Source organism: Tyto alba, unplaced genomic scaffold (genome assembly GCF_018691265.1).
Source record: "Tyto alba isolate M040663 unplaced genomic scaffold, T.alba_DEE_v4.0 Super-Scaffold_45, whole genome shotgun sequence".
Lineage (NCBI taxonomy): Eukaryota > Metazoa > Chordata > Aves > Strigiformes > Tytonidae > Tyto > Tyto alba.
In genome coordinates, this window is record NW_024881321.1 from 41,077,717 (window position 1) to 41,094,410 (window position 16,694).

Below are 16,694 nucleotides of genomic sequence, written 5' to 3' on the forward strand. Positions count from 1 at the left end.
CATGGAAGAGGTCTTGAATCCAACCACTTCCAGCTCAGAGATGAAGATTTATCAAGGATAGATTCAGACTAGATACAAGGAAGAAATTTTTTATAATGTGGGTGATGAAATATTGGAACATGTTGCCCAGAGAGGTGGCAGATGTCCCATCCCTGGAAATATTCAAGGTCAGGCTGGACGGGGCTCTGAGCAACCCGATATAGTTGAAGATGTCCCTGCTTATTGCAGGGGGTTGAGCAAGATGACCTTGAAAGGTCCCTTCCAACCCAAACCATTCTGTGATTCAGTGATTCCATAAGGATGGCAGTCAGCAGCTCTGTGCTATCATACACATGCAGGTAAGTCTAGGACAAGAATGTGATTATCACTCTTCTATGGGAGAGCGATGTTTCTATCACAACCCAGATGGGTGCATTTCTGTAACAGCCCATTTTTGCTCTTGTTCTGTGATTCGCAGAGCAGAAGCCAATCTAAATATGTGTATGCTCTAGATGACACCTAGTTCTGCTGCAGCAATAGATGGTGGAAGGTAAAAGCAAGGTCATTTTGAACTCTCTCCAAAGTAGAAAGATGGAAGCTTAATCCACAGATTTACAGCCACAAAGCTGAAGATGATACTTTTGACCTATGTCATGGACATATTGAATTCACCCAGGATTCAGTATTGGAAAGACTAAGAATTCCAGACAGCCAAGTTTGAAATGAAAGGCTTTATACAACAATTACACAAAGAGGGCTCATTATTCCCGTGGAGGAAAGACTAATGGGAGTTGTCTCAGTAGAAATCTGCTTCTAAGCAAATGAAAGATACAAAACTCTACTCCACTTGGTTTTAAGACGTAGACTCGGAGCAGTTTCATGTAGATTTTTTCTCAGACAACTAAACCCATTAAGAGATATCCATTTGCAGTCCACCTTCTTTACCTATTTATTCCTACATAGCATGACAACTCATCATAACATAGTTGTAATAATATAACTGCTTTGGGGACTTTTCTGTGATTCAGATCACTGAAATTATTTGGAATAAAAAAATATACCTCCAGAGGTGTTGGACTTTATGATAAACTTTTACCCCCCCAAAGAAATGCACATGAAAATGTCCAGATTGTGCATCACATCTGCATAAAAGGGCCAGTCTATTTTTATTTTACTACAATGTAGCAAATATAATAATTTCCAGATGCAATACCCTGGCTTGGAATATCACTAGAAACGTGTATCCCTTCAGTGTTACAGTGAGATGTGAGGCGTGCTGCAATTTCAGAATCCTTAGCTGAGGAAAGAAATATTCCTTTCAATGCTGACCACAAATAAATTTAAATACAAGCATTCTGGCAGGACAGACATGAAGGTCACAGCCTCTCAGCCCGTGGAGGGTGATTATACATACGGGCAGCAACTCCACCCAGTCCAGCCTTGTGCATTCAGAGCAGGGATCAGATGTTCAGGGCTTTTCTTCCCTCTGCCAGGTCATTCACCAGCACTTGAGGAGGTGCGTGTCTTATAGCAAGCTGAAGAGCCAGTCTCAAATTCCTCTACAGAAGAGGCAGCAAGACAGATTAGAAAATGCTGCAGATTGTATGAAGCCGGTAAGTATGCTACCAGGGGAAGGCACTGACCACCACCAAGGAGCAAATTCAGAGCTTTCTCTTGGACCTGGCAGTAAGTGAATGAAAGAAGATAAAATATTGAGCAGTGAAGCGTCCTGTATGTTGAAATTTACACGTTCCCGGCTTCTTGTGACACTGATGTTGAATAAGGCAGTGTACTGAGTAGTACTTATGGAGGCAATCTAAAAAATATTAGTGTCTGAGAAATTTCACTGAAAAAGTATATAAATAAAGAATTTACAAGTGCATTTTCACTTTCATCTGGTAGGATGTGAGGCAAATTTGACACGATTTCACACTCTTGCTCTTTCGTTGTTTGCCATTTAAAGGGAGAGAGAAACATGGGCATGGGATGAAGCATACCTCACCAGAACTAGGAGATCCAGGGAAGCCACCTTCCAATAATACTGAAGTGGTCAAGAAAACAGCCAGTTTATTTTGTAGTGAAGTTTGGCCATTTTGTAGTTTTAACAGTGTCACGTGATGCCCATGAAGGAACTTTGTCCTTGTGGACCCCTTCAAATTTTATTATTTGATCCGTTTTCCTCATCAATACATACACACACACACAGACAAAACCAGAAAACCCCTGCCACTACCTGGTGAGGACAACCCAAGCACCAGACACTGCCACAATTAATTATTGCTTCATTTGCTGACAGTGTGCTCACCACAACATGACAAATACCATTGTAACGCATTGAGTAAGTCTCTATAAAACATCTAGAGAAGAAACAGGTTCCAACAACATCTCCTGCAATTAAAAACCTACAAAATGCTGTTTACATTCGGGTTTGCGTTGATTAGACCAAGGCTGGAAAAGAAGGGATAAATTTCCTGTGCTTACACAGCTTGTAAAGTGTCAGACAAGGACACCACGGGGGTCTTCCTGGAAGGGCAGGTTCAGTTCCCAGTAAGGCTGACTCAGCCTCTCATTTCTGTGGAATAAATCAGCTATCTTCTGCGCAATGGGGGCAAGGGCCAGAAGCCACTTTTGGAGGCACTGAACAAGGTTAAACAGATCCTGTTGTTCTGTTCTACTTTGCTGCATCATTTAGTGTCAGAGAGTTCATGAGTAGACAGTCTTCTAATACTATTTATTTATATCCGAGAGCAATGGGAATACAGAACTATCAGCTCACAAGAGACAATATTGAAATGGTCAGAGAAAACAAGTCAGAAAGAAACATTTGAAGGATTTCCTGACAAACTCTGGAAGAACACCAGTTTTCTGTAATTTCTCTGGCTTCTAAGGTGGACGCAGTTCCAGACAGTAAAGGCAGAGATCTGGGTCTGGAATTCCTGTCTACATCCATCTACTGAAGATGACCCAAAAGGTTAGGTTTGATGTTACATATCTTTGAGAAAGAACAGAGCTGGTGTTCTGGGCTGAAATTTGTCTCTGCTCCAAATGACTGGAATTTCTGGCACTCTCCAGAGAAGATAGTACACACCAGAAAGATTTGTGGTCCTCTGGGAATTTTACGCTTTAGGAGTGCTCAGGGAGAAATAAGATGATGCTTGTGGATCGGACACGTGAAAAGCCGCCTTCAGTTATTTAATGAGCCTTGAATCAAGCTGAGGAACTAAAAACCAGTGGCAGCTTATATATTCATAAAAAGGGAAGGACTTGAAAGGTATTCGGACAGCCCATGTAGGCCCTAGCAGACAGGTTAAAGGGAATGCTGACAGGATGTTCCTGTCCTGACCCAGCTCTGCTGGTGGCAGGAGTTAACACTTTCAGTGTTTCTCCAATTGCTTGTCATTGCCTCTGTCTCAGGAGATAACAGCTTCCCTCCCTCTGCCAGCAGAGCTACTTTTGTGAGCACTGATCCACTGCAGTTATCAATGGGCTGAACTGGAGTGAACAGCATAGATGATTTGTTTTCTTGTTCTTGAGAGGTGGCATCTTCCAGCATGGGAGATACCAAACAGCTGTGGAGGGCAACTGGGAGTTGTCTAGCAGGCAGTTGCTGTCTCTTGCCAGATGTCCAGCAAGACCAGCTACATTTTTTGCCACGAAATGTGGAAGAAAAGGGAATTAAAAGCTGTTGCAAATTCCTTAGCCTTACAGTGACCAGAGGCACACCACACAACAAGTTACACAGATGATCTCAGAGCACGTGAGAGGACATGTCTTGTGGCAGAGAGAGAATGAAAAATCTGGGATGATCATCATCTCTGGAATTAAAAAGGGAGATATAGGACTGAAAGATTTGGGGCAAATGAGACAGCCTAAATTTTCTGCAAAGAGGTATTACAAGACATGAAGAATGTGCTTATGAAAAAAGTGTTGGTGAAGGAGTCAGAAGATACGAAACAGCTTCAGGCAAAGAGGGAAGAGAAAGGATGGGCAATAGTGTGGAAGGATGGGTTCCATATTGACTGGGGGTGATCAAAATCGAGATGGGGGTGGATGAGAAAAAAGTGGAGAAAGATCTTCCTCAGCAGGAGGAGAAGCAATGAATGTAGCTCTAAACGTAGCAGCAGCTGAAAGATGCAGGTGCATCAGCACCTCCTAACAGGGGCAAGAACATAGCTGCAGAGACTGACAAAATCCATAGACAAATCCTCATTAAATTCCTCTGTTAAAACAAAAAGAGAACTTCCCTGATTTCTCTCTGTCTAAAAGACATAGTGTGAATAGTCTGGATACCACCAAATCACACCAAAATGAGCTGACTGCATTGCATTGCTCCCGATAACTGAGGTACTTAGTTCATGTAGCTTATTTTTAAAGAGCTGATCAGCTTCTCTTAGCAGCATTTATTTCCTAGTAAAAAGATAAGTGAGAAGACACTTGAGACAGACACTTTTTTCACAATACAGCACTTTTCTTCACACACATATTTGAATACATACATTTGTGCAAAGCATATACCCTAATCTGGAAAATATATTTTTTTTTCCCTGTGAAATGTCAGGCAGCTTTGCTAATGACTCCATTCCTGGCAGCATTAAGGGAGTATTTTTGTATTCCATGGAGACAAAAACAAACAGCTGTCACCACTCCTGACTGTGAAAAAACCTCCTCCTTTTCTCACCACTCCTCTCTGGCAATTTTTTATTCTTATGTGGATTACAATTGTTATAAAAGCAAACTGGTAGTGTTGATATTGCATAATAATGATATTGCTAAAAGTTAACTAGGACTTAAAGTATTTGATTATGACTCAGAAAAATAAATTTAATTCCTGGTTCCCACAGAAAATTTCCAGGTGGTGAGCCAAATAATTTTTTCAGAAGGTTTTTGAAGACAGACTATTGCTGTAAGACTGAACAAGTACTAACACAGAGGATCTTTAATGCAATTGCTTACAGCATCTTTGCTTCCTCCCTTAATTTGTCACCTGTGCTGCCAAACACTATCTAGTTCATTAAATTCTCCCCAAACGGACTAATTTGAGTAGTTAAGTGGCACAACACCTATTCACCTCTTACTTCCTATTGCAGATTTGTGCTAGAAATAATGATAATGTAACACATACTGAATTCCCTGAAAAAAAAAAAAAAAATCAGAGTACAGATCAGGAACTCGCATCAGAAGAGTATTAACAGGAGAGTAGCTAGCAGACACAAGCTGTGCTGTGGGAAACACTAAGGAACAATCACATATTTAAAAAAAAAAAAAAAAGAAAGAAAACAAAAACAAAACGAACAACCCACAACTGTTTTTTTTTTTTTCCATTAAAAATAAAGAAGCAAACAAAACACAAAAAAGGAGAATACACATTTTTATTACACGTTCACAAGATGAGAGGCACAAGCAAACCCTACAGCATTTTTACTGTACTCAGAGGCAAGCTGTCGTTGTTTTAGCATAAATACTGCTCAGCTGTATGAGGAGCGAGTGAAGAAAACTAAAGCAGAGCACAACCATTTCTGGACGTAGCATTGATTACACCAGCAGTGCTGAGGAGCAGAAGCAGGCATCTTGGCAGTAGCAGCAACAAGGAGAAGGGGACAGATACCCACACAAAACAAGCAGCAGCAAAGGGGGGGGGCCACAGCCAAGAGCTTTCGTGAACATTTACTGAAGACCTATGGATAAAAAACAAAATAAGATTTGTCTACAACAGAAATCAGATTCCATGAATCACTTGATGAATACAAAACATAAAACGTACTCTTTCCTTCATGTAGTTTGTAATATGAGGCAAATAAAGGGCTTGTATTGCCTGAACTAAAGTGGGCAGGAACTGTTGCTCAGTTTCACTCCCTCATTGCAAATACTTCAATGCCAAGCTGATGCGCTTCCAGTAATATCCAGCCAGAACATCTCCTGCCACCTTCCTCTGGGGGGAACAGGTGCTATCCTGCTGGACGATGCCCCATCCTCTGTTATAATTCACCTACATCCCTTCTGGTCTAGGCTTTGGCAAGGAAATATGTCTATGCTTTGAAACCCTGATCCCATAGGAAGTTATGAAGAGTCAAGAATACTGCAGAACCCGGAGCTGTGCACACCCTGTGATCACAAGACACTTGATTTTACTCTTCCCATCATTCTCTTATAGAAAACTAATCCCTGTTAAAGGCCTTGGGATTTCTTCTCCAAGTCTTTGATGGTTCAGCATATCTGAAGGGATAAGAAAGGAAACCATTGACCGCAGATTCTTGTTGTGACTTCACAGCCACAATAGTGTTTTCTGCCGTAAGAATCTAACCCAGTGGTGCTGGCAACAGGCTTAGGCACCCAGCTATTCCTATTCTGATAAAATTCCTGTAGGAGCTAAAGACCATCCCACCACCATTTACTGCCCTGGATTTTCCTTCTCCGGCAGAAATCACTAGAACCATGAATTTGAAAACAAAACCCAGGGAAAGCATTTGAAGTGTTACTCACACCTCTGTGTGGCACACAGCGATCACAGTGGTGCTCAGAGGGAGAGAGGATAAAGCCAGAAATCGCAGAAGTTAGTCAGGCCACTTAGCATTCAGTCAAAAGGCAAGACACTACAGTGGACGTGGTATGGGAGGGAAGGCAGGTAAAGTGGGAAACTGGCAGCTGAAACTCCTGTTTTTAAAGTTTGCCTATTTTCTGCCATAGTTCCACACTAGAAACAGCAGTCTGATTGTCAAAAGAAGATGAATCACTGCTCCTCACAATGCACTGTAACACTGATGACCAAAGGAGAGGACAGTTCCTTGCCCGACTCTCATCTGCAGAGGCTCCTCCACAGCCTGAGCATGTTGCAGAGCAGACTGGACTATACCAGTATGCTTCAAATCGAAGCACACTGCCTGCCTTCAAAGCAAGCGAAATTTGTCACCAAGCAGAAATATCTTAGAAACAAGATGGTCTTATCACAGGGCTGATGATACAGTCGTGCATGGCATATTTCATCTCTTGCTGATACCATCTGAAAAATGCCCCGCCCCAGCAGAATTTACCCCAAAGACTTTCATGACCTAATAAAGCCAAGAGAATTTTGCCACTGGCTTGAATATGTAGGGAGAAAGCTGGCTGTTTTTTCTTCTTACTAACAGAAACAAATAATAAGACAAAATCACCACGAGGTTTCAAACTGAGTGCAAAGTATAAGAAAACAAAATGAAAAAATCCTACCCTCACATTGTGCTTTGAGTTGTAATGTCACTGTGGCTTTTGTGTTCTGCATTTTATTCACCACTACACACGTGAAATTCGCCTGCAGATCCTCCTTTTTTATTTCAGTAATATGCAAAGTGGCCTCTTTGTAATATTCTTGCTCACGTCCTTCAAAACTAATATAGAGAAAAAGAGCTGGTACCACTTGCTTTAATGATAGGCACAGTTTGAATAGAAGAAAGATAATTCTGTGTTATATGTACTTACAAATGAGTTTTTTCATGAAATCTTGAATTATCTAAGTATTTCACTGGGATGTTATCCACATCCCATGTAACAACAGCCATCAGCTGTTTCTTAATCCCCAGGCGGGCCTGACATTTCAGAGACAAAGCAGCACCTAATTGAGATACAGAGAGACGTAAACATTCCTTGATGAAAAACAAGTATAATTTTATTTTCCTCATAACATCTTTTTCTACAAATCTTCAAACCATTTGAGAGTTTTGTCTTAATTTTGTCATATTTTTCTGAACTGCTGCTGACAAAATGATGCATATAAGAGACTCGAAAAGAAATAATAAAATTAGATTTTTAACAAATGATCTAATACAATGCCAAGGATTACAAAAGGAATTATTTATATTTGTTATGATGAAGGCAATGTAGACTTTACTTGTGATGCTTAACCTGTATATTCAACTATTGAGGAACATGGAAAGTAAATGCTGGTTTACACACAAATGTATGTGGAAATAGCATAATTTCATTTTAGTATATATTAATTTGCATAAATCTTGTGTGCAGAATCTTATCTTGGATTTTATTCAATCTGGACAGAAGTAAAGCAGTCCAAGCAAAACTAAAGCAGGAAATTACTTCTTAAGTATTTGTCATTAGGAAATATTTATTCTAAAGAGTCACCATTGCACTGGAAGAAGGTATGATTAAAACACTTTAAATTATTTCCATGTAAATATGTATCTAATCAGGGTTTAGATAAGATTAACAAATCTTACGACTTACATCCTGTACTGATATTATGGATCATGGAGAAATCCCTTCATTTTTGCAAATAGGAGACAATAGAACCAGTACAGAAAATGGTTTTTAAATGTAAAGTGAATATGCTCCAAGCAAGCCGTGCCAGATTACTTACTGCCCCAGAGGGTTGGGCAGAGCCCACAGAACACCAGAGACTGACCACCTTACTGGAGAATTCTGGATGACAACGTGAATTCTGAATTCTGAGTGACAAAGCAACTGGAGGAAAGACGAAAAAAGAGCGGGGATGCACGCCAACATGGCAAGCCTCTGAGGCACGGTACCTGGCACCTGGGGCAGGGCCGCGGGCCCCTGCGGTACCTGTTGCCAGAGCAGCCTCGCTGCAGGACGGGATCAGCAGAGTAGTAATCACAGTCCCTTCTCCCAGCAGCCCAGATTCACCCCACCCGCCCTGGGGAGACAGGCATCCTGGGCTACCTATTTATGTTTCAGATGGGCTGAGGCACCTTCTGGAGAGGTCCACCCTTCTCCATCGGCTCTACAGAACCCCAGACAGATCTCTCGCCTACCACAGGCACCTCGCTCTGATGCTGCAAGTTACGTGGGGTAAACCTGAATCACTGAGAACTTCTAGGGTCCCAAACGAAAAGAAACTCTACAGCAAGCTCTGTATCGCAGGCTCTCCAACCTACAATTTCTAAGAAGTTCACTCCTTGGTCCTGTCTTTCAGCCCTCCCAGAGCAGGACCTGCGGTCCCTTGCTCTCCTTCATTCACCGACAGAGACACAGCCACTGTCTCCACACAGGGACTGTAAGAAGCAAGGAGTATCTCTAGTTGCAGTAGTCCAACTCTCTTAGGGGAACCATCAAGCAGTTTCAAGGGATTTAGCCAAAGCCCTCTTTGAAGTGGATGGAAGCTGTCACTCCTTCAGCTGAGATGCAATAATTGACTGTGCGAGTAATCCTGGTCTATCCCAGTGAGGGTAGAGTGGGTTATCTAAATCCCCTTAAATTGCTGCTTAATACCTAAATAACTCATCTGTTATATCTGACTTCACATCACTATGCCTGGGGTGAATTAAATATGGTGAACGTGGTGAAAAACCGTAACAAAAGAATTTCAGCATTAAATCTTTTTGAAGATCTCCATGTTAGCTAGACCATCACAAAATGTTAATTTAAAAACAATTTAAAGTCTGTACTTACCCAGCTCCACTTCTATTACATCTCTATCCTTTGGAAATAAAATTTGAGGTGGCAGAGGTGAGTGTTTTGCTTTAGAAATTAAGGAAGGAAAGAAAGCACATATAGAAATTTGTGAAAATTCATTTTGTAATATTATGATTATAATCTGTACAGTTAATATTTTAAGGTCCCAAAGCAGAATTGCAAAGTAACACTATAACAGTGTTTCACATGTCTGCTGGGATCATCTGGTTTTATTCCTACGGCCAGATATTTCTGGGGAGTCTGTATGTGTAAATAGTTTAAGTATTTGCCCTCCATTTATTTAATTTCTACCTTTGCACATAAAGAACAAGGAAAAGTTTTAGTTTCTCAAGTACTGTTTTAGCTGCTGAGTGGGAAAAAAAAAGGCAAATGCATTTAGAGGTTTGTGTGTTTTCTCAGTTGCTCATTTTGTTTTTTAAAAGAGATTCCTACCAGCAGTTGAGAAATTTCCCATGTCTATGATCAGAAATAGCCAGCGCGTACGTTTAGGCGGTGTCTGAAGCAGGGGCCCTCTGGCACACAGCTGCCTGCCCGTCCCCCCACCTCCGCAGCCCCGCGGGCTCCCCAGGCTCCCCCCGCGCCGCTGCTGCACACAGCTGCGCCCCGTTACGTCGGCCTGGCACGACACTGAGCATCCCCCATCATTACCTGCTAGAAGGAAAACTGCTTTCTCTTTGGCATATTTCTTTTCCGCCCCCACTAATAATTGTTACGGACAGGTCCAAGCTTCATCCAGCTGCCTGACTTGATTTAGGCATTCAGACCGTTCAAATTTATTCCCCTTGATGCATTTTTCTTTCCTTGCCCTTTATACTGTCTCATATTTACCACTCCAAACAGGCTGCTTGCTATCCTTTCCCTCATTTAGCTTTTCTATCTCGAGCACCTCTGTGAAACCCATAACCATATTTCCCTAAAAATTCTGCAGGAACTCATTTAACCCTCTGCTTCCCAGGCTGCCAGAAAATCAATTCTCTTCACCCACCCTAACTGTTTCTATTTTTCATTAGCTGCATCTGGTGAAAAAGTCAGGACAAAGTCAGTAACTTCATAGCTATCTGACTATGCTAAGTTCTTAGCTGTCAGAATTCAGAGGCAGAAGGTCCTCTGGGTCACTGTGACTCTGCAAGGCAACAGGAATGTACATCATAAACCAATATTACCAAAACATAACAGCTCCTCTCATCAGCATACTAATTTTAAGGGCTGATAAAAACTCAAAGAAGTTGTAATTAAGTATCATTAAGTACTTTGAATTCAATAAAAACTGGAGCAAACATGACAGACCCATCTCAGATTTTGCGTTATGTTGCAATCCCTTCTTTCTGCAATGATTTAAAAAAAAAAATAAATCAGATTAACTTTGAAATTAAGTAATCTGCCTGGATGTAACAAAGGCTTTTGTAAATTTGGATGCCTTTGAGACAAATAAAACCCAGCAGTTTTCATTATAACCCCCATACAACAATATTTCTGTCCAGTTAGAGAAGTTTTAATGAAAAAACATTTGAACAAAAATTAAGTGTTAGGAAGAGAAAAGTCATGTAGACCAACAGGGTTTTACAAGGAAAAGGGGGAGGAAAGGTACAACACCTCCTAAACTACTGTACTATGTCTCAGCTCAAATCTTTATTCTGTCCAGCTCAGAATAATCGGAACAAACTCTGCTACTGAGATCTGGGCACAGCAGCAAAACCTGGAATCAAGGCTCCTATGGTCCAAATCTACATTCTGCCCACAAGTAGGGTGCTTCAGCACAGCAAAAAGGTCTGACATCAGTCTGCAAATGAACATGATCTGGTTTTGAAACAAAACCAAAGAAAACCCCACAACCCAATCCCAAACCCCTCCATTCCACCCCCACCCCCCAAATAATTTTTCTGACTATTTTTCTTCTGATCTGATGGCAGAACTGAAGACACATTTTGAGGTTTTGCAAATTGACACAATCTGGAACTGCTGATTGCTGCGTGCTCTTTCCCTGACCACCATCCAAACACAAAGCCTCCCGAGAAGTCTGCATCCCAGAGGCACCCCAAAGTCCACACAACCTCAGCCAGGTTGGCCATGTTCAGAATAATAAGGACAGTAATTACTGAGATCCATTCATTTTCTGTTTATATATATATAATTTTGTCTCATTCAAGAAAAACTACATTTTTTTTTTTAGCCTGACTATCAAATAAACTCTAGATAATCAAGAGGGACCAGGAGTATTGAGTTGTAGGCCATCAACACATCAGTGATCTGATGATCACCGCTTGATCCTCACTAGCTACAAATTCTTCTCCCCTCAAACAAATAGAAAGCAGAGCTTTGTGGCATCCCACTGAGAAGACCATTTCAGAAATAAGTGCTACCAGACAGCTCTACCAACCACAGTATGTAACCAGAGTCAGAGACTTTTAACAAAAAGCTGAATATGACCAGGTCTGAATTTACCACCATCTTGCTCCGTTTGGATCCTCATCCACAAAATTCACCTAAAAAAAAGCTGATCTAAAGTTTCATTAAGAAGATAAAACAAACCAGCAGAAACGCTTTTTAATGTGCAAAAGGAGCTTCCTTTGCTTTAAGTGGATAGCAATCTTTTTATCTTAGCAAGATACAAAAAGACTGTCTTACCCTTACTTATGAATATCCTTGTTGCTGATACATTAAACACATTTCCTTTATGAATGTAGATAAATTGACAAGTATAATAACCATCATCCTCCTTTCTTGGGTTGTTAATAAAAACATATTTTTCTCCCTTGAAGTATCTCTCTCCCTGAAGAGGTTTGCAGTCCTAGAAAAGAAAACTTTCTTTATTGGGCTGCAAATAGCTTCTCACAGTAAACTGACCTACAGCTGGCACTATCAGAGGTTTATTTACCTTATACCACTGGATGATAGTAGCATTCTCATAATTGTCAATTGTAGGACAAACAATTCTTCCTCTTCCAGTGTCATTTGGGTAACGAATCTGACTTGGGAAACATACTCCTTGCTTGTACGGATGCACCTGCACACTCATGTTGAACAATTTCATGCGATTATCTGAACTTTAAAAATGGAATAAAGTCAATGTCAATGATAGTATTTTAGTAAGGAATATATTAATTATTTGTCACAACTGTGAGTCTTATTTTGTAAACATTTGGATGATTATTGTAGCACAGTCACACATTGATTTAATGACCTGTCATAAAAATAGCAATTGCAGGATGAAAAGTTACATGAATTGGTGTATAGCATGAAAAAATGGGATCATTTCCACAGATGATAATTAGAATGTATTATTAAATCAGGTATGTTTCTTTCCAGTCTTAAACTTTTCAATGTTGCACTTACAAATGTATAACACAAGTGTAGTTTCCAGAATCCTCTCTAGAAGTTGGCAGAAACCAAAGAAATCGTTTTAAGGAAAATATTCGTGATCCCTCTTCTTCTGCAGGAATTATTTTGTTAGTATCCGTGTGATACCAGGTGACATTCACAGCTGAACTCCACAGGGCACATTTTATAACTAAAGCTTCACCTTCCATTGCATCAACTGCAGATGAACAAAAGATAAAAATCTCAGATGAATTAAACCTTAGCCCCGCTGAAACAGAGGGAACTTGGCATTCCTGGATCAGCAGGCCAGTCATGTCCCTCTACCTTCCTTGGATTTTCAGAGATGATATATAGCAAACTTATTCTCACTAGATTTTTTTCAAGAAAATGTTGTTTACCTTGAGTTATGGAGCCATTTGTTTGCAAAACTAGCAATTAATATGTGGGACTGAAACAAACAAACAATCAAAACCCTAGAATCAAACCAGACATACGCTAAAAAATATGAGGTTTTGTTTGAAAAATAGTGATTTCTCGAAATTAATTTCCTATGCAAATCTCTGCTTGAAATCTTGTCTTTGTTCAAAACAAGAATTTAAATGCAAAAAAAAAAGTACTGACTTTAACCCTGTACTATGAAGTTAGATTTCCTTACTTCAGTATAATGAACATTTACTTATAAAACAGAGAAGAGCTTTTGTTGTCCCTTTTTAGTCCAGAAAAAGGGGGTTTTTAATTATTTTTTACAGAAGAAAAAAATAGAAGGAAGAAGTCTGTAGATAAGATCATTAAAAAACAAAACAAAACAAAACAAAAACAAACAAACAAACAAAAAAAAGAAACAGAAGAGCTTCTCTTTGAAGTTTATGAAAATATGAAAAAAAATAAAGAAAAATACTAAAAGGAAGAATTTGATGGGGAGGTGAAAAGATGCCAGAAAACAATACAGAAAGCAATAAGAGACAAATAAGAAGCTTAGGAAAATGAAACACACATGCTCATACCTAAGAAAAAAAGAGGAACTAGTTGGGAGTAAAACATTAATTTTATTTTTTTTTTAACAGTATATTTCTACTTTTGAATACTGGAACTGTTCCAGAGAAACTTGAATCAAGCAATTTTGACAGATATATAAGTGCATAGGCACCTTAATAGTGAACTGGCTGCTGAGAACAGAAATGCTAATCTGAAAGTTAAATTCCATTTTGGAGAAGAGGAAGATGAAAAAATAAGCAAGGATGGAGACTGGACAAAGACGGAGATTGGCAGAGGAGCTACAGTAGGTAAGGAAGCATGAAAATAAGAGTAGATAACCAAATAGCTAACCAAAATAGAGACTATCTATCAAAAATGACACTTTGTGGAATATTCCCACCACCTGGTGAACACTTGGCTTCTCTGCTTCTTTCTAAAGAAGAAGTCCATCTCCACTGACATTACATGTGGTCTCACTTACTAATTCAGACACCTAAATTAGCCACATCGGGTATGAGTACCCCTAACCCCATCATTTTAACAGCATTCCCACCCATGAGCCTTTCAAAGACAGTGGGTATCAGGGGTGCTGGGAAAGGCAGCATTGCCCCACCAAGGGACAAACACGTTGGAAATACAGCTTTCTCCAGGAGAAAACATAGGAGGAGAGGGAACACATAGAAAATGAGAGGCCTCATCTAAACCCAGCGACATCAGTGAAAATTATCTTGCAAAATCTTCAGCAGAATCTAGCCTCTTAATAAATCTAATTCCTTTGAAATTTAGCATTAATATTGTAAAATTGATAATATGGGGAAATATTTAGAGATCATATCTTACAATATTTTTCAAATAAATAAACGGCGGAGCTGGAGACTAGAACTATGTACTATGTAACACTGTGTCACTTGTCAGCATGATATAGCTGAGTCAGCAGAGCTGACCCATCACAAAGAGCTTACTGTTTTGAATATTCCCCCATGTGCAGAGAAATGTTATTGTTACATTGCGCTTGTGGGTTAACACCCCCAAAACCAGGACACTGAAAAGCATTTTTAATGAGCAAAGCACCCGGTTACATCCCTGGTTCAGCAGGGTGCATACGCATACACCCTGTTTAGTGCAATTTAAGCATGCTCTTAGAGACTTTGCCCAGCTGGGGCCTGGAACACCAGCTACTCTCAGATCCTTTCAGAAAGATCCTTTTCCTTCTGCTTGCAGAGATGCCAAGAAGCAGAAGTAGAAGCTAGACTTAACGTCACAGAAATGGACAGTACTTGGTACATTTTAATATACAGTTAAAACACATAAAGCTAGTTTTTAAGCTGTGATTTGTGGCTGGAGGTAAACTAGCTAATTTTAGGTTTTAAAAAAATTACCAATTTGGGAACAGCCTACACATTTCTACAGAATAGACCTCATCAGAAAGTATTTTTAAAATGCAACTTACATGTTTCAGATGTCACAGAAACCGAGAGGAAGGTAGATAGGAAGATTAAATGTACATACTCCATCATATTTCTAAACCAAAAAGAAAAAAAAAAGATATCTGAGAATATATTTTGACTGCATCAGCTATGCTATTGCCATGGAACTGATGTACATCTCCGAGCAGATAACGGTATCATGCAGGGGTAAACTGCAGCATGTGAGCTGCTCTGTACAGAGTGGGCATGTGTGCGGAGCAGTGACTTTGCAGCTTTGAGATTATGCTATTTGCTCTATAATCAGTGCAATAGTTGATGTTCCACTGAAACTGTTGTTATGACTTAGTTTAATGGGGATGGAGGAATTACTCTCCCATGGTGGGCCTCGGGCAGAAGCCTCTTTTTGGTTGGTTGCTTTTCTTTAATGACACTAAATATATGTTAGCATTCTCTTCAGAGTCAAGTGCGGAAAATCTATACCTCAATCTAGAAAAGGATAGATCCTGGATTTGAAAACATATACCCTGGCTTTGAATTCAGCTAACATTCAAGCAACTGCTTAGGTGCACAACACATTTTTGGCTTTCTATGGAAATGGAAGTTTCAGTGACAGCTTCTCAAGGTAGGTGTTTAGCAGGAAGAACAAAACCAGGTGAGTGCCATCAGCAGTGCTAACCTGAAGGGGAACTGAAGAAATGGAAGGGTAGGGTAGGTAAAGGAACGTATATTACACTTGTATAACAGCAGTAGGGCAGATCCCATGCCTCACTGATGTTTTCATTTGTGTTTTGTTGATATGCACCTGCTGTAATTCACACCTCACAGTGTGGCTCAGGCACCCTCCATCAAACCTCTTTATTAAGGAAACTGACTGTCCATGGATGTTAAATTGGCCTAATCTAGGAATATCTCAGGAGACAGCAGACATGCAGTCCAGCTATACCACGCAGCTGTAAGCATCCTACTTACCATTAATAAGCCCTTCACTTGAATGCTGTCCTTCGCTGCAGATCACAGAGCGGTGGGTTCTACTATTGTGTGTGAGGAAAAAGTGGCCCCATGGTACTATAGATGGCAGAGAAGTTTTCAAGAGAAATCAAGTGAGAAACAAATTACAATTTGTCTTGCAGATAGTGAGCACAGGAGGAGTAGTGAAAAATACACAAGAAATGTACAGGCAGGGTAAGTACTGTCGTCACACTTATCGCAAGGAGTTTTTATTTCAGTGCCAAAGATTTCCAGACTAAACAAACATTGCCAGACCTTATCAAGACCTACATTCTTGCCAAGTCTGAAATTCAGAACAAGCTCTATTTTGAGCTTTCAGAAATGTCACTGGCTTTGAATTAATATGAAAAGTGTCTTCTTTTAGAAGGTTTAATAACATCCAGAGGCTTATTCTTAAACTCTTAAAAATAACAACAAAAATTAGTGTTGGAAGAGAAAAGTGTAAGAATTTCAGTATAGGCATTTTGCAGAGATACTCACAAGTGACAGAAAAGATGAGGTTTAGACTGAAAAAGCAGCATCCGAGCATCAATGGCATGGCATGGCTGATGCCACGTCTTTTATGAG

At 40.0% G+C, this 16,694-nt stretch overlaps 1 protein-coding gene across 7 annotated transcripts in view; it reads right to left on the reverse strand.

Annotated features, from left to right (window-relative positions):
- Positions 1-16,694, reverse strand: part of IL1RL1 (interleukin 1 receptor like 1) — a 47,513-nt gene that overhangs the window by 8,382 nt on the left and 22,437 nt on the right. For 4 of the 7 annotated variants that reach the window (XM_032997073.2, XM_032997075.2, XM_032997074.2 and 1 more), the window contains exons 3-10: positions 16,089-16,184; positions 15,143-15,213; positions 12,733-12,934; positions 12,275-12,443; positions 12,025-12,187; positions 9,376-9,444; positions 7,432-7,564; positions 7,183-7,340 (exon numbers count right to left, since the gene is read on the reverse strand). In XM_032997073.2, coding sequence (XP_032852964.1) covers positions 7,183-7,340; positions 7,432-7,564; positions 9,376-9,444; positions 12,025-12,187; positions 12,275-12,443; positions 12,733-12,934; positions 15,143-15,209 — 961 coding nt within the window. In that variant the 5' untranslated portion in view covers positions 15,210-15,213; positions 16,089-16,184. Of the gene's footprint in view, positions 1-5,330; positions 5,655-7,182; positions 7,341-7,431; positions 7,565-9,375; positions 9,445-12,024; positions 12,188-12,274; positions 12,444-12,732; positions 12,935-15,142; positions 15,214-16,088; positions 16,185-16,694 lie in introns of those variants that run through there. The other 3 variants (XM_032997078.2, XM_032997077.2, XM_032997076.2) reach the window with 3 other exon arrangements.